At 40.5% G+C, this 23,573-nt stretch overlaps 1 protein-coding gene across 3 annotated transcripts in view; it reads right to left on the bottom strand.

Annotated features, from left to right (window-relative positions):
* Window positions 1–23,573, bottom strand: part of mast1a (microtubule associated serine/threonine kinase 1a) — an 89,175-nt gene that overhangs the window by 61,512 nt on the left and 4,090 nt on the right. The window contains exon 2 of one of the 3 annotated variants that reach the window (XM_042485278.2): window positions 15,784–15,815. In XM_042485278.2, the coding sequence (XP_042341212.2) occupies window positions 15,784–15,815 (32 nt within the window). Of the gene's footprint in view, window positions 1–8,340; window positions 8,872–15,783; window positions 15,816–23,573 lie in introns of those variants that run through there. The other 2 variants (XM_088075510.1, XM_088075511.1) reach the window with 2 other exon arrangements.

Genomic DNA, 23,573 nt, shown 5'->3' with positions numbered 1-23,573 from the left:
TTGCATGCACATGTGAGCCTGTGACAGGTGCGAGCCCACGCTTGTGCATGCTTAATGTGTTTTACCTGGCAGATTATTAACTCTGTGTGGGTTAGTGCTAAGTGTGTGTGTGTGTGTGTGTGTGTGTAGTCTGTCAGTCAATAGTGTCATCTTCTACTCTAAGTGCTGACTCACAGGGCACAGAGGACACCAGACGCTCCTGATGGTTACACCATCGATCTGTCTAGGCTCACTTCCTGTCAGGTGACATTTCGCTTTTTCTCTCTCTCTTGCTCTCTCTCAGGACCTCTTAAAGGTGAGTGCATGTTTACAACTCTGAGATGTGGGATGGAAATGGACGGGATAAAACGCCACCCCTTGTTTTTCCTGTTAGTGAATCCTATTACGCAACATCCACTGTTCTTATCGCCAGAGTCCGAAACATCCACCAGGACCTAGATGGATCCCCAAACTCGGGAAAGTGGCCAAATGACGCCACGTGGGCAGATTTATCAAGCATGAGGCATTCAGATGGAGATTGAGGGGGTGATTGAGTGAAGCTGACAGATGAAAGCAAACAGGTGATGTGACAAAAAAGGATTGCAGGAAAAGATAAATGACAGGATGAAACTAGAAGTAGAACATACACGACAGGACCATCTTGGTGTTTGGGGTTGCTGCAGGGGTTAGTCACATGGCTTTCTTGTTGCTATGCAATGTAGCACAGAGAGACATAAATAGAGACTTTTGCTGTTATTCCCCATGAAAGAGAGGCGAAGCAAGAAGGGAAAAACAACAAAGCCTACCAACAAAGTAACAACTAAAGCTTCACAGTTGTACAAGAGAGAAAAAAACATGTAGTGAAAGAATGAAGATGAAAAGAGAAAGGCAAAGAAAGGAGGTCGGACTGACTGAGTCACCCATTTGAGCATGATAGAAAAATAGCAAAAGTTCTGACAATTCATGCTGCTACTAAGGGGCAATTCTCAGTTTGTAATAGTGGTTAGTGCACTTCAATAAATAAAAAAAGTAGCATGTTTTGTTGTGACTCCTAAGTACAGTGACTGATTATGTAATACGCTGTTAAGTAAGCTTGTTGTGTGACTGCATAAAAAGTTGGCTGGCATACAAAGAAGCTGACTGCCTAAATTACCGAATAATTATGAGGAAAATAAACATGCTGGCCAACTATCACAATGTATTTCTGGCTGATAGTGCCCTCTCACCTGTAGAGCTGGTGTTATGGTGGACTGAGTAGGCTGTCAGGGCCTGAAGCTGTTGTCTAAATCAAATCAGCATCCCACCGAGTCCTTTCACACCTGTGTAGCCTTAACATTTTGGTTTGAATTGGCCATTTTAAGCCCTTTGAAATGTTTTTTTTTCTCATTTGCGTGTGTACAGGCACTGATATAAAGAAATAGTTAAACATTTTGCAAAATACGGTTCGCTACTTGGCTGGGCTAAGCCTTACAGATGGGGTGAGGAGCTCAAACATCTGGAGGGAGCTTGGAGCAGATTCACTGCTCCTTTGTGTCGAAAGGGGCCAGTTGAGATATTTGGGCAGGTGGCCCAGAGCCCGATGGAGGGATTATATATCTCATCTGGCTGAGAACGCCTTGGGATTCCCAAGGAGGTGCTGGAAAGCGTTTCTGGGGAGAAGGATGTCTGGCATACTTTGCTCAGCCTGTTGACCCCCTCCCCCAACCCAGCCCCGAATAAGCAGGTGAAGACGGATGGATGGATGGACGGATGGATGGACGGATGATTGGATGGATGGATGGATGGATGGATGGAGGTTATTGGCCTTAGCATTACAACTATAGTCAAGAGGAAACAGCTACAGTTGGTGCCCAAAGAATAATCTACACATTATTTATTATACTCACAATATTCTACTCATTATCGTGAATGCTGCTTAAACAACACAGATATACTGAGAGTAGGATGGGGTGAATTTTATATTATTCCATCTGGGATCTGGAATCAGTACGGTTATGCAGTCAACAATACAGCATCTGATTCGTCGACAGACTTGACCCAATGCATTACTTAGTAGGCTTCCATTAACGGCTAATGACAACAACAACTCCTTTCAATCATACGTTCATAACTGCACATTAATTAGTTAACTGTATGTTAAAGACCAAATGTCATTTGTGGGATGCAAATTCCTGTGATATAATACGAACTATTGTACATGCGTTTTAATAGCATATCAACCGGTCAAAGTGAATATGTTGAGAATATCACTCAAAGTAAATTCTTTACCAAATAGTAAATAGAGTACTTTGATATTGTTCTTTATCAAGACCTTTGAGTTTTTAACCAGCAGCGACTTTACGTTGGATGTTCAGTAAAACACAGAACACAGAGTGGTAAAGACTGTACGCCACAGACAGTGTGCACTCCTTGTGTGCGTTTTGAACAACAACATGATGATAAACTTGTCAGTTCGGGGTGACAGAGTTCAGCTCTATCACCTGACCATTTTATCTCATCTCAATACTTGACGTATGTTTCTGATGTTATGTTACATTGCTTGTAAGGAAGTGGTTAACAATCTGCCTCTTCTGCTTGTTGCCAGAGACACCAATGTAGGTCTATCCAATTGCATCTGGAGGCATATCAATCTGCATCCGTTGACAATTCCCCTTGCAAATTAAAAATGAAGGAGAGTTTCCAAACTATTTCGCCTTTGGTGGTTTGGAAGAGATGTCACACTGATGTCAGGTAACCCTCCAAACCTAACAGGTCAAGTGATGATTCTATTTAGCAATGACCCTGACATAAAACTGAAAAGCTAAGAGGAGGACCTTGATTTAGGATTACTTTGTCACACAGATTTCCCTATCATTTTTGCAAATTCACGGGGGGCTCGGTTTAGTTTAATTTCCTGGTTTTGGTCTCTAATATACAACAGAGAAAAGGGTTAAAATAAGCTACATGGCAACAAACTTCATTCAAGAACATTATAAGCAAAGATTCACTGATCTGAACGCACCGCATTCGGAGGCACATCGGATAAATGCAACCCAACAGGAAACAATAAACATCCAAACGTCTATTTAAGTCACATCACTCCTCTCCACTGGGAGGTGTTGTCAGATGTCCTCTAAAGGTGTGAAAGTGTATCCTCAGGCAGAGTGATGCAGCAGAAAGTTGTGGCAGAGCAAAGACCTATCTGGATCTATCTGCATGTGTCACCATCAGTCTTTCATTTGCTGGTTTCCTGTTTGTCTGCATTCGTCTTTCCGCTCTGGCTGGTACTATATCTCAGCTCTCTACAGTTACTGAGACCTGAGAAGTGCTCTGAATCGCCACGATGATGACATTTCACTTTGTTGCCAAAGTGACCTTATTTGCAGCAAATGATCCGTAGCCATCACCTCATACAGAATGAAACACTTCCTTCAGTGAGCAGCACTCATTTGCATTAGTGGGGAGTCTCACAGCATGTCTAATAGACATTTAAAAATGATTTTATCTGATTATGGATAATGCATATGGATTCACAACCAGGCAAGGCCACAGCTTCTATAAGTTAGAGGAAAATAAGAATGGAGACACTTAAAATAACAGTCTGGTGTACTTCTACTAGACTTTAAATTACGGCACTGATGCTTTTAAACAAGCTTCAAGAAACAGCTGAATGGTTTGACTGTGAATGAACAGCTCTGACATTTTGTGATCCTGTGATTATTTACTGTTTGCGTGTGGTAAATGCTCTAATTTAGACCTCTTTGATTACTTAACACAATGGTGACGCGCTGGATAGAAGGTCAGAATCTCAGCACTGCATCACGTGTTTTAATGGTTGTAAGTCTTTCCAAACGCTTCCAGAGGCATTTTAGTCTGTGTCCATTGATAATGTTTACTGGAAATTGAATATGAGCGAAGAGGTATAAAACTCATTCTGGTGATTCTAGTGGTTCCTGACTAATTATAGAGTTGATGCAAGAGTATGTATATCTTTTGTAGCAACATACTTTTTCTCAAAGTAGTGTTTCCAAAAGGTCAAGAATGAACTTAAATGACTCCAACTATTTGCTGGAACAGGATGTACCGAATGCACCTCTTAACCTTTATACTTTTACAATAATTCTGCATCTTGGGAATCAGTATTCCAAAATGCAGTCAAAGCATATATTATTTACACTTACATTAGCAATATAGGTTGACACTGTTTTACATCATTCCATCAGAATCAGAATCTGGTTTATCGCCAATAAGTTTTCACATATAGGGAATATGATAAAAAAAATGTTTAAAAATACTACTTAATACTACTTATAGTACTACATGAATGCATTCATGCTTTTTCATGCATGGATTCATGATGCTTTATGTACCCTTACCATGAAGTGTTACTAATAAGGACATAAACCTGCCTGCGCAGCCTAAATATTACCTCTACGTAAATTTATATTTATCTGGAAAATGACTATTTCATATGCAATTCATGTTGTCAGGCTTGTCATCCAACTCACGCCTGTATATGAGATGCTGTGTGTTATCATGTCATTGCAACATCAAAGATAAATCCCAAACAGTCTGTGTGTTTTGGTTAAGGCCAGCCTGAACACCAGCCAGTAACAGATGGCGCTGTCATGGTACAAACAACAGGAGTAGAGCTTGGAGAGGAGTTTTCCTTTTTCTATACCATCTTCTACTTCGCGGCTCCTTCATTAAAAAAGACCAGCCAAGCAATGCAACTGCTCAGACATACTGTATGTCACTGAGCCTCCATGCTTCATGCATCTGGATAGTTAAGCGTGTTCCTGATTTTAACCTCATGTATCAGTGCAGACAAAAATGATCTGAGAAAGCTGCTTCATTCAGTCACCTCTAAAAGCCATAACAGTGCTGAGTGTGTGCCTCATCGCTGTAGTGAAGCTTAAAATAGCCTAAATTACCTATCACAAAGACAGGAGAGGTGTGCACAATGAAACTGCTGCAGCAAGGTGAGTCTATTATACATCCAATGTGGTGTAATTACAATAGATATCAGCAAAAAATCCTGTTATGCTGTGAGTAAAGGAGAGACAGCATATAGACAAAATAAATCAAAGTGTTTTTCTTTGCTTCTCTGACAATATGTGCTGTTTGTGAGTGGGATGAAATGTCCTGTTTGCTGCTCATGAGTGGGATCATTTTCTCCATGCATCATGTACACATATGTATGAGTGGGATAATGTTGTATATACTGTGTGTGAATGAGATAAACACAAAGCTTCAGTCTCTGAAAGCTCTGTCTCCCTGTCATGATCTTCAAAGCCAAAACAACAAACCAAAGAGGTTTACCTTCGAGTGAGAGGGAGGGAAGTTGACGAGCAGACTGAGAGTTTATCGTCATGGGCTCGGTTAACCCCACTGGGTAACTCTCAAATGTAGGCTGAGACACTACCTGAGGCTCTGCCTTTCATCCCACCCCACTCTCTTCTTCCTGTAGCTCTGCTGCCTTTCTCTGTCTCGTGCCTCATGTTCTCTCATTTTTTCTGTCTTCCTTTGGCTCAATCTGTTTGGGAGTGGGCATAGAGCATTATCTCTCTTAATTGCCACAGCTCGCCAAGAAAACACACATGCACTAACAAACAATGCACATGCACAAAACACTGACTGAGACAGAAAACAAGAGAATTAAAAATTAAAACCAAAAATAGTATCAGGGTTAAATGATCTGATGATATCTATAATTAGTTCGAAAATGTTCAACACATTCTCATCCCAAGCTGTCACATCTCGCTGCTTTATCAGGTGGCTTCTGCGTCTTTATATTACACTCAAGCAATCGTCCTGCGTCTGCTGTTGACATTCTGGGATGCCGCAACCAACGCTGGTATGTCAACAAGAGCACATCTTTAGGATTGGGCTACAAAGGCACAGGTGGTTAGGTTTAGGAAATAACATCATGGTTTGACTCTACATTCATATGGAAGCGAACAGCGGGCTCCCAGGTGAAAGTCTGATGCTTGTTGGACCCCACCGCTGCTATAGGGACCCTCACGCTGTCCAACAACATATTATACAGCTATGACAGGTTCAACCTGTCCGCGTTATGTGTATATATATACACACACACACACACACACACAATACAGACTCACACTCATCATGCCTTGTGCCAAAATGATCAGGCAATTAACAGATTAGTCATGCAACATAAAATTAATAGACAGGTTTTTGTGCAGTTTAGACTTTTCCATTTATACACACACACATATGTATATATATATATATATATATATATATATATATATATATATATACAGTTGCACTCTGAAATTCTATTAGTGAACAACCAAACTTTAATTTGCCTATTCATATTCAAGGTTAACATAATAAAGCAAACTTTCTTTTGGTTCTGTTGCTGCTGTTACATAGGTTAGAGGCATCACTGAGGGACCATCTTCGCAGTTGCTTTCCTGCCTTTCAGTTCAACTCATTAATAACTGCTAACATTAACATTAGTTGTACACTGCTAACAGTTAGCCCTGTCACTTTGTGTGTGCATTTGGACGGACTCTTACAACTTTCCCAGCATAGAGCTCACGCTCCCGCAGCAGTAGTCTCAATATAAATAAAGAGAAAGAGTGCAGTGGGGCAAGGAGGCACTGAGCAAAGTGACACACTTGTATGCAGCTCAATAATCATATAAGATTTTCCCCACTTTTGATGGTTTAAAAACAATACAAGACTTATGTTCACATGTGAAAGCTTTGGTGGCGATTACTCAATATACTAAATGAATACCAACATCCACCTCCAGTAAATAATGTCCACAATCAACCAAAGTTAGCAACACAGACCAGGAACAGCATGCAAGATGAGTCTGTTTTGCTATTCCCTTGTTTACTGAGTGGGCGTACAGCAGGCAAACCAGTGATGCCATTGGTCCCTTGTCCTCATCTACAGTGACACAAACATTCAAGCAAGCTTTTCAAAGGCAATGTTAATGCACATTTGATATGGTTTTTATATGTTGATATAAAGTATTGGCTATAATATCATTTGAATGTCTATGTAATCAAAAATTGTTGTTAATTTTATTTATGACTTTCAATATAAAACTTGATAAAATGATTTCAGTTTGGTGAATCGGCACTTTTTTGACATTTTAAAAGTACTTTGATAATACAGATAAACTTGATAATTTTGGTCACTGTAATTGTGATATGACATTTTCTTACTATTTATCTGTAGCAGAGTATACGCTCTCATAAATACCTAAATTCACACACATAAAATAAACGTGAGGAGAGAACAATGTTGTGACACACACAAACAAACACACTGTAAACATGCTAAGCTCTTACAGGGCAACAGCAAACACACATGTACAGGCTCATAAGCAAACACACCCCTTAAACACACGTCTCTCTCTGGTAAACACACACACTCTGCATGGTGGCCGACAGTCAGAGCGAGGGAGGCTTTATTCTTGTTCATATACAGAATCTCCCGCTGTTCATCCCCTGCACAGCTGGAGCAACGGTGAAGACTGAGGCTAATCCCCCTGTGATCAGACGAGATGAAGATGGCTAAAATGAAGCACTGCGGGAGGGACTAAAGGGCTGATGGGAGGAGAGGAGAGGAGAGGAGAGGAGAGAGGAGAGGAGGGTGAGTGAGGTTAAGTCACAGAAATAACTAGTCACAGGCAACAGGAAAACAGAGATGAGGAAAACAAGCGAAGAGAGAAAAAGATGGAGGACAGCTAGGTGACGTTAGGGACAGGAAATAAAGGAAGAATGAGAAAATGAGAAAGAAGGAGGTGAAGAGGAAGGGAGAAGAAGAGCGAGGACTTGAGCCAAGCAGACAGCACTCCAGCACTGCCCACTGTTGGCTCTCCGCTACACAAGCACTCCCTGGACACTGATAATAATACCTTCACTTCATAATGGTATCTCTGACACACAGGCTACTGGCCAAGCACACACACACCTTTCAGTGTGTGTATGCATGTGTGTGAGCAATAATCTAAAGCAGATTAAATGCTTGTGCACATGTGCATCACTACAATGAAGCTCAACCAGGATATAAATAAATACAGCAAATCTGCAAGAACACATACACAAATTTGAACCTCTACGTACTTCAGAAGCTTAAATACAAATATAAAAGTATGCACAAATTGACTTTACATACACACACATATGCATGTAAAAGACACACACACGCACACCATATTGCTGGAGCTAAATGGAGACAGGGAGACAACTGTGAGACAGCACGATAGCTGGCAGGGACAACGGACACATCATGGAAAAACACAACAGCCTCCTCTGATGAATCAACACACAGCAACAACAGCAGGGCACCACACCGGTCACAAAGACTGCACAGAGACAGATTGTTGCTGTTTACCTTTTTGTGCGTCGAAACATGTTGCTAGCAGCAGAGGCTGTGTTGGCAGATGATCATGAGAGCAGCTGAGCCTCTCTCTCTCTCTCTCTCTCTCTCACACACACACACACACACACACACACACACAAACAGAGGCAGTCAAGAGGCAGCGATTACGCTCCACGCCGGCATGTCAGCCTCCTCTGGCCAGTGAAACACGCGCGCACAAACGCCGATGTCTCACCGTGAGTCTGTGCACGTGCGTGCCAGAGTGTATGCAAGAGAGAGGAGAAAATGATTAGAAAGATTTGGAAATGTCAGCCATGTCACAGACGGAGGAAACAAGAGGATTAAAGGCAGAGAGAGAGAAAGAGCGAGAGGAGGAGGAGAGAAGAGGAGCCGGAGAGAGGGGACAGGCTGCCGAGCATCCCGCTCAGAAGGAGAGAGGATTGTGGGGCTGCTCTCAAGGGTATCGTGCCAAGCCAGGAAGTGTGGAGCGACTGAGCAAGGGAGGAGGAGGGGGCAGAGAAAGAGAGAGAGGGAGAGAGAAAGGAGAGAGGGGTCAATGCAGGTAGATGAATGAGAGAGAAACAGCGAGAATGCAAGACAGAGAGAGTGAAAGCCAATCAGAGGAGGAGAGACGAGGAAGCAGCAAACTGGAGACTAATGTGAATGACAAGACAGGAAAGACAGCAGGAGGGGGGGGTACACATGTGGTTGGTTTTCACATGTGAGTCTGTTTTTTACAGCCCGGGACTGACATCATTAAAACAACAGACCATCAGAAGATAAGGATGGTGATAATCTATATTTTTCTTACTGATTCCGATGAAAATCCAACAATAAATGTACCCAACTAACAAAGCCTGTTATAGTTCAGTCCTCTGTGCCACAGAACTCCATTGTTGTCCAAAAGCTATTAAAGGATAAGGGCTGGCAAAATTCTATGCTTTTGTTATTGTCAATAAATCCCATGAAAAGACCAAAACCAACAATGCTTTAGTCCATCTCTCAATTCTTTCTGATGTCCCCAAACTGGATGTGACTCTAAGCCTCGAGCCCATTGGCTCATGCTAAAGATGTAAATCTTCAAACAATCATTCAGTTGTTTATAAAAAGGCTTAATAATTCCCAAAACAACTGGGCATTGTACTTTTGAGAAAATGTTAGTCCAAAAGGGGGGACATAACACATTTGTTGGGGCACTATTTTCAGCTGCTGATTTGGTGTTCTGGTGAGGATTTACAGCACCAGGACGGTTTATGAGGGATCAACTTAAAGGTTCTTTATGTGACATTCAGAGCATCCATATAGCTGCAAACTATCTGCTATGTCAATCAAGTCTCTCTTCAAGAAAACAGAAACAGATCATTTCATACAGAAAACCTTTACATTTTCATTACTGCAACATCCTGCAAATGCCATTTTAAGCACTGATAGTTATCAGACGTTCTTGGATGTTTGCTTTGTTTTTAAGGCTTTGAATGGGCTTGCTAGAACCATGTCCAGACAACTCATACACTCTGAAGTTCATATTGTGCCCCTTTAAGATGAACTACAGTCTCTGTGTTCATGGTAATTGTGGGATATGTCACCCACACACCTTTTCCAACAACATGAAACAGGTACTGTTACAGTTCCTGCACTTAATTTTGAAATGTTTGGAGCATTTCCACCGACAAATAAATACGTTTGCAATCCGAAAAGTTCCCAGCTCAAACCATAAAATTGCAGGTTTTCCTTGTCCTCAAGTGCAAACTGTGATGACATCAGTGGACATGTCATATTCCACACATTAGAGAGAATAAAGTGCATGTCATAGGTTTCTACATCTTCAAAAACAAATATCTTCAATAGCAAGACAAGAGCTTTCAGGTAATCAATGCAATTTGCCATCTTGCCACTACTGTTTACATTGTGCATTGTGCAATGCCCTCTATTGATGACACATCCTCGATACCAATGATTTAGCTCAAAACTGGTGGAAATGTGAGCTGGTTCGCTCGAAACAGAACCAATTCAAGAACCAAAGCTAATTTGGTGGAAGAGGGGTGCCTATGTAACGGCATGACTGGTTTATGTGTTTTTGTTTGGACAACAGTGTAAGTCTATGGCACAGATGATTAAGATATATCAAGAGTTAGATACAGACAATACTTGTTAGAAGAACACATTCATTGTTGGTTTTTGCCCTTTCATGGGATTTGTGGGTAATAAGAAAATACAAAATATCCTTAAAAAAAACACATCAATAAACTGAATGTTTCTGAATGTATTCTTTTCCTGTAAATATTCACTTGTGCAGTAAATGCGTATTAATCCACAGCTGAAAATAGAGCCCAAAGAATACACTATCAACTTTTTATATTCAAGTAACTTTTGCAAAAATTACAGTGCCCAGCTGCTTTGGTAAATTAATGAGCCTTTAATAAAAGATTTAACTATATATTCCATTTTTTAAGACTTACATCATCAAAAGAAATGCCACAGACAGAGTGGGAAATCTGAAAACACTGACTGATGGATTAACACCCATTTGTTTTAGGGTTTCCATGGGGTTTATTGACAGCAAAGTAAATATAAAATAACATCAGCATCCTTTAAAAGGCACACAGAGACACACACAGGCACAGTTCTATTTTTTCTCTGTGTAAAATGACACACAGGATGAGGTCTCGCATCATCTTTTTGTCCTAAATATCACAGGAGCTGCTCAGCAATGCTCGGCCAAAAGAGATGTCATTTCTCTCTGTGTCTGTGTGTGTGCGTGTGTGTATGTGTGTGTGTGCGCGCGCATGCCCTCCCTCCCTCTCTTTGAAACAAATCCACCAAATGTTAAAGCTGACGTGGGGTGACAGTTGCACAGTAGTGCTGAGGGGAGTAATTCAATAATGGATGCCGTCTCTAATGTGGGAGTCTGGATGGATAAAATATACATGGGGAGGAGAGACGGGGGGAGGAGGAGGAGGGAGCAGGAGGAGGAGGGGTGGTGGTGATATCATTGAAACACAGTGGGGGGTGACAGACAGGGATGGGCAGCATGATATCATATGGAAGACATTTTTTTTTTATGTTTTCTTCATCTCCTCTGAAGCACATTTAACCTCTGAGGATTTCAGAATCTGGTAACCTGTTTGTCCTTCAGGTCACTTTATTTTCATTCTGCAATAAACGCCCAGTCATTACACCCACAGTGTAAGACTCCAGCTCCACCCACAGGAGGATGTGTGTAGAAAAATCCAACAGAGGGGGGGCTACAGGGAGCAGAGAGAGCTGACCGTGAGCCTCTAGCTCCAGTGTCTCCGTCATGCCAAGCTGTGACATCTGCCACCCCACCACACAGAGGTCAGGGGTCAGGGTCAAAACACACCCGATGACAGCAGTCAGGGACACACAAGCACGCTGCACACAAGATCACTGAGACACACACACACACACACACACACACACACACACACACACACACACACAGATAAGTATGTGGCCCAAACTGAGTATGGCAGTAAATTGTAATTACACATGGATACGGACACACATTAAATACCCCGAGCATGTATAAGTTAGCATCATGGAGCTATTGTTGCCAGACAGCACCTCTGCAGAGTCAAATGCAGACAGAATATTAAATAGACAACAACACACACGAATAAAAAGGAGAGTTAAATAAAAACACAGTTCAATACAGGGAATTAAATCCATGCTTCACATTTACAACTTTCTGAATTGCCTGCACCCTCAGTCCAACAGTTTACATGATAAACAAGTTACTATCTGTCAAACCATAATGGGAGCTGGATACAGGCAAAGAAATTAACAACGATCTATGGGATTATACTCTTTTCCTGGTCCATTCGTCATCCATATGTGTCAAATATAGTTTTATACAAAACTCAGACTTTCTGAAATGTATCCTGATATTATGCCTGTTTGTGACAGGTGTCGGCAAGCTCCCGCCTCATTGATTCATGTGTTTTGTTCATACACATCTCTTCGTAACTATTGGTCAAAAGTGATGCTTAATCCAGATGCATCATCAGCACTCTTTGGGGTTATACTGATATGGCGGTACTACCAAGAATTAAAGCAGACCTTGTGAACTTCTTTTCTCTATTGGCTAAACAACTGATACAAGATCTTAGAGTGATGCAAGAGTGAGTTATGAAACACCAATATAAATTAACATTTCAACGCTCCTGGTTGCCTCAATAATCTCGAATTCAGTGGGTTTTTTGAGTGGCTTTTTGATTAGATACCTAAAATAAGGTCTGTGGTTAACACAAGATTAACAGACTTTCGCGTTTTGTTCTACAACATAAAATATGTCTGTAAATATTCCACCTGTAAATTTTGAAGAGTTAATGTGTCTTTAAAAAGGCAGTTGCTAAAAAGTGGATAATTAGGAATAAAGAACATCATCATGTCCAACCCGGCTCTTGTTGTAGTGCCGACCTTAAGTCTTGTGACTGTAGTGTAAATTAGCTTTTCATTTCTTTACTTCATTGCATTTACGCTTCAAAAATCATTTTTAAAAAATGGTGTTCATTTGTGAAGATTATCTTGCTGAACAAAACAAGTAAGTACCATTACTTTTCTCTGCTACAGAGCTTATTTCCTGCTTTAATCCAAAATCCAATGAAAAAATCCCATAGTCTTTTTGACGAGGGAACACAGGTGACACTAGCATCCACATCGTTCTGCAAAAAAATGTCATCCTATCAGAGGTTATCTTCTCCTCCATTAAATGATAACTATTTTGCAATTTACCATGACGATGGCTATTTATTTTCACCATCATGTCTGTAAGGCCAGTGTGTATGGTTAAAAAACATGTTAAAATCATAAGAAAAACTGGTGTTTTGTTTGGGGCGCCTGGCGGCTCAGTTGGTAGGGCAGGCACCCCATGTGCAGAGGCTATGTCCTTGCTGCAGTGGCCGTGGGTTCAATACCGGCCTCGGCCCTGTTGCATGTCACCCCCCCTCTCTCTCTCTTCCCCTTTCACACTTAAGCTGTCCTGTCTGATAAAGGCAAAAAAAGCCCAAAAAGTTATCTTAAAAAAAAAAGAAAAACTATTGAAAAAAGCTGAAACCACAGACAAAAAGAGTTTATAAGTTTTGAAACAGATATATGACAGAGCTACATGATTCATATTCTGCTCACACAGAACAAAAGTGGCCAAGTCGGAAGTAGAACGAAAAAATATATAAATGGCTCCGGACTACAGCAATTTCAGAAAAATTTCAAGGATTTCAACACTCGAAATGATGACGGCAAAGGGTAAGCATTTTGTGGGAAATTACACCCCCCTCCATGTTCAAAGGCATTTTCAGACAGCCTTTTGAGCTGACATGAGACACTTTTCCAAATTCTGCCTGATCTGTGAAGTGCTTTTAGCAGCAGCAGCAGGAGCCAGCGATAGCTTTCCAATTGCAAATTTAAAAAATTCACAGGTTATCTCAGTAAAAGAGAGGATATTGTCAAGAAGTAAACAGTGATTAAGGTGTAGCTAAAGAAACGCTGCCAGAGACAAATGCTTTAAACTCAAAAAGAGTGACAAACAGAAATTGCAAGTGAAAGCAGTTGCAGTGAGTTTCATTTCAGCACCATGGACAGAGACTCACACACTCATACACTACAGCGAGAGCATTTAACAACAGCAGTTTTTTGCTCCATATTTCAAATTCTCCTCCCATAACTGTTAAGTGTAACAGTTTTACATGCCTGAACCACAAATTAAGACCCTTCAATCAGTTTCGTCAATCCTCTCAGGATCATTCAATCCCACTCTTTTCTAAATGGCACAGAAAACGACTCCGGAGGTTTCTAAATCTGTCACTAAAAGTAATCCACCTCTGTGGAGAGGACAACTGTATCTCTCTCTTTCTCTGAGAAGCTAATCATGTCTTATAAAGCTGCCTTATAATGGTTACATCTGCCTTAAATGTTGACATTTTGAAGAAATTTTCCATTAATCATTTAATTCAGGAGCACAATGAAAGCTGAAATGATGAATGAGAAGATCTCTTACACTTTATGCTTTTGATTTGCCCTATTACATCTACAAAAATAAGACTTTTAAACAATGGGCCACAACTTGTGCCCTGTTTTTTTAAATTTGTTCAAAGTATGCTATAAATATGCAAACTATCAGCAGTTCCTGTTTGCAATGTATGAAATTACAGGCAGCTATCACTTGATTACTTTGATACAAACACGATGGTTCTCAGGCAAGTGATTTTTAAGATGATTTGTGGATGCTTACTTGAGATTGGCACCAGATGTAAAGTGTAAGTTATTGCACAAATGAGCTAAAGCTCCAAGGTGGTAGAGGATTTTCTACTCTATCCTAATTATGTTCAAGGCCATTTATTGACTACAAGTCAGGTGGCTCTGCTGGCTCAGTGTTACTATGGCTCTCCACTGTCCGGTGCTTTAAAGCTCTGGTTCTCTTAACTTTTTTCAATAACATATCTGAAATATTTTTTTTAGCCATGGAACTCCCTGACCAGTGCAAAACCTGTTAGGTACGCCAAAAAATGTCTATATAAAGGGGTACGCCACGTAGACCCCTCCCATGTCTTGTAATTAGAAAACAAACAGCTTTCATCAGTTAGACACTATAGGGTCCCTATTAAATACAAGAGAAGATACCTGAATAGCTAAACAAACTCTTTTATCTCTCTATCAGAGAAAAGAGTAAGGAGTATGTCAAATGAGGGTCAGTGAGTGCACTTTATGTTTGCACTTGTCTGTACTTCACCCTTTACTTCTCCTTCTACCTTATGTATGTATTTTTACTTGACAGCAACACAATATGTCAGTCATCAGCTATCTGCACTCAACATTTTGTTGGCTTAACTTATTTGTGTTACACATCGTGTACTGCTCTGTTCTCCCTACTCAACCTATCTGCCTTCCCAAAACCACGCAGGGCACTGAGGTCACAGCACGGCTCTCCCGCTGCTGAACTTTCATTGCACAGCTCACTGGTGCAACAGATTGGGCCGACAGAGACGCTCCGAGAGTGAAAGGACTCACGCAGAGCTGGAACATGCTGCAGTCTGGAGGCAAAATACCATCGTTTCACCAACACTTCCTTTAACAAAGCTGGAATGAATCCAGGTACTAAAAGATGCTATTCCTGCCTGGTTTGTGTTTGTCTTTTAGCTCAGGAAACACAAGGCCATACAATGCAGAAAAACAGTAAAACAAGATGCCAAATGTATTTAGGTATATTAAGTCACTGCACACTTAAGTGCCTTTTATATAAAAAAAAAATAACTTTCCCTCTTTGGAAAATATAAGATCCACCAAATGTCAGAAAATCCATGGAAACCCAAAAACATAGACTATAAAAATTCACAGAAATAATCTAACCCAGCAAAACAAACTCACCTGGGAAAGGGTGCACACAGTATCTCAACAACATACAAACAGAGGAACAAATGTGCCTAAATGTGAGCTTACCTGCTACTTTTTCGTGGCAGAGGTAGATCCTTCTGGAGAGAAAGAGACAGCAAGAGAGAAAGAGAAAAAAACAGATAAATAAGCCTGATTAAATGAGTTTTACACACCATGCAATCTCTTACTGCACGACTCTTTGTTTTCAGGGCTGTGGAAAAGATTATAATGTACTATAATTGTGGTACAGAAATGTAATTATGCATAATATTAAGGCTACGTTAAAACAAACAAATTAAACCAATTATACTGAAATGTCTTTTTTTGACACGCTACTCGATGAAAAACAGGGAATTCTGTGGGAAAAATTTTTTTTTATGATGACTGAACTCTTTGACTTATCTATTTTATTTTAATATGTTTTCTTTTTTCTATTTCTTTACATATTTCTGCTGTTGTTTTTATGCTTCCAAAGAAATCACTTTGTTTTTTAGTATAGAGACAATCTGTGTATAAATCAAACTCATTCAAGGTCAAACCTTAAACTAATAAACTTCCCACGTCTGTTTAGCCTCAGCATAAATGGATCTTCTTCTGTTAATAGAGAAGAAATGTAAGCAGCACATACCCGCATAAACAAAAAAAAAAACCAAAAAAAAAACGCTAACCTCATGGAAAAGTTAGAAAAAAATAAAATTTCATTTTTTTCATGGTGTTGTACTGTAATTGATCTTGGTAACACCAGCCTTAAAGGCCCAGTGTAGGATTTAGGGGCATCTATTGGCAGAAATTGTTTATAATAATTATATCTATGCTTTCATGATGCAGGAAAAATCACCTTTAACAACTTAAGGGGCTCCGTACATTTCTGTTTCTTAAATAATTGCTGCTCAACCATCAAACTTTGACAGATTTATATGAAAAACAACTAAAAATATGTTGGACCTGATTTGGTTATGCGGAATAGTAAAGCTACAAAGAGACTGGAGACTTCATATTGCATTATGCCAAGTACCAAGTATCCATCTCCACATAACAGACATGAAACTTAGGTTAATTTTTTTCTTTGTGAAATCATTATTCACTTTGCTCGGAGCTCACTAATAATCATAAATATCACTGTTTAACCTTAGCATCCTCATTAGCATATAATGCTGGCATCCCACACAGAAAACGGAGCTCTGTTAGAGCACTGTGGTTCAGAAAATATTGTATTTCAAATACTATAGTCAACCTTTCTGATAATAACATTGTTCAGATAGCAGCGTAGGTTTGGATTTGTCAATAGCCAGTTTTGTGATTCCTCCATTAATGTCTCATGTAAGTGGATGCAGTTTGAAAACCGATCCCTCTTAAGTGCTCGGAGACTTCAGAGACTTCAGGAACCACCAGGTTGAGTGGAGCCAAAGTCAATTTAAAACATGTTGCTGCTATATTTATGACATTGGGACACGACAGCAAGGGCTCTGATGTGATTAGGATCTACTGGGAGGAATCTGCGTGGTGCTTGTTGCCCATCTATTCCCAATTTGATTCCATTTAACACTCGGCTAAGGTAAGATCAGGTTACCATCAATTTCTATTGTCAGCCTGTCCTGCACTGCTTATCATGCTATTTTCTGCAGCCCAGTGGCTCAGCTAAAAAGATACAATCATTTGTTTTGTTTGTTTTTTCACTCAGGGAAAGCTTAATGACACAGAGGCATGTCTGTGAAATGAAAGGAAGCCAAGTGACAAACTACACCAGGGGCAGAGGTTGAAAATAAACACAAACCTGAGAGAAAAATGAGAGGAAAAATAAAAGACTGTAACTGGTTTTCATCCTGTGCAATTCTTACATTTCTCTCTCTCTATCTCTCTCTCTCTCACACACACACACACAGTCTATCTCTTTGTCTTTGTATAAGTAAACAAGCATTAGGAAACCCAACCAAAGCCGAGCTGATGAAACATGACTTGACAGCTGGAGCTCTCGTCTCCAAACAGTCTCAAAACAAGTTAAAGTCGCCTGATTTACTTTCCAGCACTGTGACACATTAATACTTACACTAAATAACAAAAATCTGCGAGGAGCCAACGAGCGGGAGAAAGGCTGCAGAGACACTATAATAAGTCAGAACCTGTTTTCTGCTGAAGAAATTATGATTATAATCAGCTCTCGAGGGAACTAAACAAGCGCAGTTAAAGTGAAGCAGTAGTGTAGTGCAGTAATCAGATGAATAAAAAAACTTGGCACAAACAAGTGTTGTTATTGTGGGCACCGCTATCTCAGAGCCAAACAACTACCACAGTTTCTACAGTTACTTCAGTTGTAACGCTGTCCGCCTGCTACTGGCCATTGTAACAGCACAAAACATACATTGATATTCTTTGGTAACTGGAGCTCATTAACAATAGCTACCAGGGAAAACAAAAGAGCTATCATCTTCCTGTTTTGGTTGCACAATGGTTGACGCACTTTTGTACCGTAAATCTAATCATGATACGACTCTGTGTGTCTGCTAGGTATGGAGCTGAAGCCAGGAGCCAGTGAGCTTAGCTTTGCATAAAGACTGGACACAGAAAGAAATGGCTAGCTTGGCTCTAAATGTTCAAAAAGAATCTCGCGAATAAACACATTGCATCTTGTTTATTTAATCTCAGAACAAACAGAAAAGTAGAACTGATCATTTGTGGTTTTTAACAACCGTAAATGTACAAATTGTTGTTCTGTTTGTGGACCAATGAAACCAACACGATGTTGGATCAATTTCTGGTTTTGCCTGTCAATGTTCAACCTTAAACTGGTTTGAACAAATCAGCTGAACTGGCATTGGCCATTATGACACAGCCTGGCAAATTAAAAAGTAGCATACATCAGCAACCTGTGCCGATGTATTCACAGTGCTAACTACTGCGTTATTAATCAGCAATATGACTAAGTAATTAACATAATATGTTTGTTCATGAACGTACTAAAGGAGCCACAAGTGTCTGACAGGCTGTGTGCAATTTACTGTTGAGCCAAGCACCCATAACATGAAGGAGATTACACTTCAGTTAAGGTGGGAAGGAGACGAGCAGTTGCATGCATTTTGTTTGTTTACTAGAGAGTTCATGTCTTTTTTGGGGGACAATGCAACATTGCGATTTAGTCAAGAAAACTAAAACTGATGGCAACATTTTGGATTTCAAGCTGACGAGAAAGGTATCCTAACTGCCCACAGGCAATGCAGCACTGCCATTTGAGGCTGAAATTTTGTTGGACGTCGGACACTCCGTCTCTAGTTTGTCCTGTTGTTCGCTCTGAAAGCACAGCAATGGGTGAGGAACGGAAATGCATATTTCATGCATTCAGTGTGGACAGGCTAACGGATGCAATGCGATAGTCAGATGCTCGTTTGCTGTTAGGATGTGGTGTTATTATATTCCATTTGGGGGCAACCGCTGAGTCAAGTGTGACACCTGGTAAAATTCAGTATATTAGTCCAGTCCGGTGTTTGGCTTAATATCAAACTTATCCTTGAGGAGAGAAAGGGTAGCTCTTCCCCTGTTTTCTTCATGCTAACTCAAGAACTGTATTTCCCAAAATGTCAAGCTATTGCTTAAAATAAAATAACACTTACAGGATGGGGGCTGGCAGCATTTCCCAGTTCAGAGGAAAGTGATTTTTTTTTTCTCAATGGGAGTGACATCACCCATAATAGTGAGCTCTTTCTGGGACATTTAATGAGTTACATCATCAAGAGGAAGTGAGCTTGGCCAGGGTGATTCATAGAGAGCCCCGCAGGAGTCTTATATACGTGTGTGTGTGTGTGTGTGTGTGTGTGTGTGTGTGTGTGTGTGTGTGTGTGTGTGTGGGTATGAGGTGACGGGGTGGCTAATGGATAAAACCCCAACACCTGCTCCCTCTCACTGTCTCTGTCCATCAGCCGGCTACTGTGCGTGTTGTTGCCATGTTACTGTTAGTCCAGCATTTCTTTGAACAATATTCTCTCAATTTCAAGTGACCATAACCACCTGTGAAACCTCTCAGTCATATCCACTTTGCTACAGGCGTGGACAAAGAAAACATCTAGATACGCATATTACAACAAAAATGATATTTGCAGAGAGTATAAAGTTACTTTGTAGATCAGAAATAATTTTTCCAATCGGTTTTTATAGATTCTGCAATGAGAAACTGTGTTGCTTCAAACCAGCTTGATTCCCATCTCACACAAAAGGCTAATTTTGGACTTGAATTCATCGATGAAGAGAACAGATCTCGCAATAAATCTGTGAGCACACAGATAAAAAAAGCTGGCCATATCAATAGTGCCGAATTATATACTGTAAGAAAATCAGCTGACAGAAATTTCACACTCATCACAGGCCTGGATGATCAGTATATGGGATTGTTCACCATTAAAAACCATTTCCTATCTTCACGATTACACATGACTGTCACGACGTGTTCTTCAACCACATACACACATAAAACCCTACAGCGCTAACACACTGCATCAATATCCATCTGTGGGCAAATAGGTGGAAACAGTAGAAAGGTGTGATTACGACCAGCCGCCCACGCCAGCACACACACATAAACACACAATGAGTTCACTGATATGGCCCTTGAAGTCCTACATTTCTGCTGTATTACTAAGGATAAAAAAAAAAATCACAAAAAATGACAAAATTGCACTATGACGTTAGAAAAAGCAATTATTTTATCTCTTAGCGGCATAAATTGGGTGGTTTTCCAGACATATTGCAGCGTTGTCAGATTCACAGATGTCTGCACATGCAATTACGCATATACCACCTCCATGCTTCAAGTCACTGCTTATTATTCACATTCTCATTCAGCTGCTATGTTTTATTGTGAAAAAGACGTTCAAACGTGAGTAGAGGGTGTCATACGGTTTGTCCATTGTCTTTTTTTTCAGGTTTATATTTACCAAGGACAAACTGAAGGCCAACTGGAAACCAAAGAAAAGAAAAATGTTAATATGCTGCTGCTCTGGGCAGAGTCATGAGGCTTCTGTTCTGTTTCTGCTGCCAAAACTGACAGCAGATTGCGAGGCAAATGTCACACTGTGTATTCTTCAGTTTAATAGTTTAACTTAAAAGCTTTGAGATCACTGGTCATTACACTGACGTCTAAAGTAATTTCTTGTTATCATGGATCTAGTTTAAATCTTTCATAAGAGCTATTTTTTTCCTTACTCGGTCCATTTTTGTCTGTTTTGGGGATTAAGTTGAGTTTTTATGCTTTATAGGCGTCTGGCATGATAATTCAAGCCCAGTTAAAGTAGTTCAAATATTTGAAGCCATTCCCAAATATATTCTGGCCCAGATCTGTTGCTTTGATGTACACTTTGCTCTCTCAGTACAAAACCTTGCCTCTCTGAATAATACTGACATCAGAAGGACGAGGCGAGGCAGAACAAAGCAGTGGGCATGGCAGTGAGTGACAGGACTTGGCACAGAGAGCTGGATCTTCTGCAGTGATCACACTCTTATCCCTTGTGCTTAGCATATTGGAAATGGGCACGCTGCCCAGAACAAAATATTGGACAAATTATGCTAGTGTGTGTGTGTGTGTGTGTGTGTGTGTGTGTGTGTGTGTGTGTGTGTGTGTGTGTGTGTGTGTGTGAGAGAGAGAGAGAGAGAGAGAGAGAGAGAGAACAGTGCACTCCCTACGCCTACAACAGAGAGGGGTGAAACACATCATTTGACTTGTGTTTGTTTGTGTGTGAGTGTTCAAGCACATGGGTTAAGTGTAAGTACACTCCAAACACAAGTCAGGGTCATTTTCACTTAATATGAAAACAACTCTCAATGACACACACTCTCTGTGAAGTGTTGTCATAGATCATAATCATTGTAGTAGTAGTTTCTGTTTATTATGCGTATTATAAAGCAAAATTAGGGCGTGTTACTGCAATGTCCACTACTGCGTGATTGATTTACATGTTTTGGATGTGTACTGTTAATTAGTAAGCGCCAGTAATGGGCAGGTAAATATGTATGCCATGTGTCCTCTCTCTCCCCACAAGGACTACTGTTGAAAATTAGCCAGCTGCTTAACACTGGCATATTCACAAAAAATGTTGATTAATGTGTGCTGTCCTTAGAAATAAAATAAATGAGATGGAAAAATGTCATTCTTCTCCATTCATGGCCAAATAAAAGCAAAAATGCCCACATATAATCTCTTTAGGGAGGGAAAATAAAGAAACAAAGTTAAAAAGGCAGAAAGGACTGGCAGGAGAATAAGGTCTGCATGTGGGGGGAAACATGTAACATCTGCTAATTTCACATACTGTACTGTAATGTCATCTGTTTCCTGTATAATGACACTGAAAACCCCCATGCCAAATGTCACGCCCTCAAAATGGTTTGCGTCATGTGGAGCTGCCAGGATGAGAGAATGAAAGTAAGGAGGGAGGTGAAAAATGGGGGGATGTGGGCTGAAAGACAGGTAGATACAGGAGGTGATGAGGGTGAAGGAGAACTGAGTGATAAATAAATTAAACAGAAGGTTATTGTGGAAGAGAGGGAGACAAATGGAGAGAGACAGAGAGAAGAGGACTTTGTGGCTAAAGGATGACGGCAGGATGAATTAATCAGGATACTTGTTACTGCAGGAGGTCATGAAAGAGATGGCGTCTTCCCAAGAAGAACAACAGTCGTTTTAGCAAGTGCTAAATTCAGGTAATGCATTGTAAGTCGATTATTTGCTGTTTAATGCAAAAGGGCCAAATGTCCCATGTCAGATGTCATGCCCTTAAAATGATTTGCCTGTTGTGCCATGTGGAGCTGCCAGGATGAGAGACGGAAAGTATGGAGAAAGTTGAGAAATGATGAGACAGAGGCTGAAAGATGGGTGGATGAGGGAGGTGGTGAAGGTGAAGCAGAACTGAGTGATAAGTAAATTAAACAGAAGGCTATTGTGGAAGTGAGGGGGACAAATGGAGAGTGACAGAGAGAAGAAGACTTAGTGGCTTAAGGATGACAGCAGGATAAATCAATCAGGATGCTCGTGACAGGTGGTCTTTGTTATGCATGCATGTAAAAAATGGATATTGCATTTATCATAATTACATTTTTTAACACTCAAATATCAACAAAGTTTAATTCTTGTGTTGATGTGTAGTCCTGTTGACAACAGACTCTCTGAATAATTATTTAAGTTTCATGTATTTTTGTATTATTTTTAGTCAAATATTGCATGATGTAAAATCATAATTGGACATTTTTTTTAGACCAGGCAAACTTTCATTTATTTTTTTTAGATTATCTGTTAAATTTAAGAATGACGATGATGAATATATAATTAATACCACTTGGTTTCAATATTGAGCCAATCGAATGACACAAAGCTTAAGCCCAGCTTTAACCCCAGTAATCTGTGTGAGACAAAAACATGCCATACAACCTCTCCCTCTCTCTCTCTCTCACACACACACACACACACTGCTCTCTCTCACCCATGTGAAAGTAGATCCAGGCAGTAAAGGGATCCAGATATTGTAATAACCACTTAAATGGGGTCTACTGTAGCCCACAGCTGCTGCCTGCCTCAGGTCTATGCCCCCGCCCCCAACCCTTCCTCCTCCTGGCGGCCTGCAGCCCTTTCAGCCTGTCCTGCTGCTGCTGGTGGTTGGTCTTCCTCCCTGAGGGCACACAGGGCTATTAGGCCACCATTAGTCCTGCTAATGGTCCTGACAACTGTGCCACATCCTCAGCATTTAGACCTCCTCTGTCTGAGATATGGATATCGACCACTTCAATGGAAATGGAGAGTAGGGGCAGAGGGTGGGAGTCAATTTGATATGTACATAAAGGCATGAATGCTATGCACAAACACACACAAAAGCACACGCGCG

This window comes from Plectropomus leopardus, chromosome 3 (genome assembly GCF_026936395.1).
Source record: "Plectropomus leopardus strain MGB_pleo_1.0 chromosome 3, ASM2693639v1, whole genome shotgun sequence".
Classification (NCBI taxonomy): domain Eukaryota; kingdom Metazoa; phylum Chordata; class Actinopteri; order Perciformes; family Serranidae; genus Plectropomus; species Plectropomus leopardus.
This window is presented reverse-complemented; position numbering and strand designations above follow the sequence as displayed.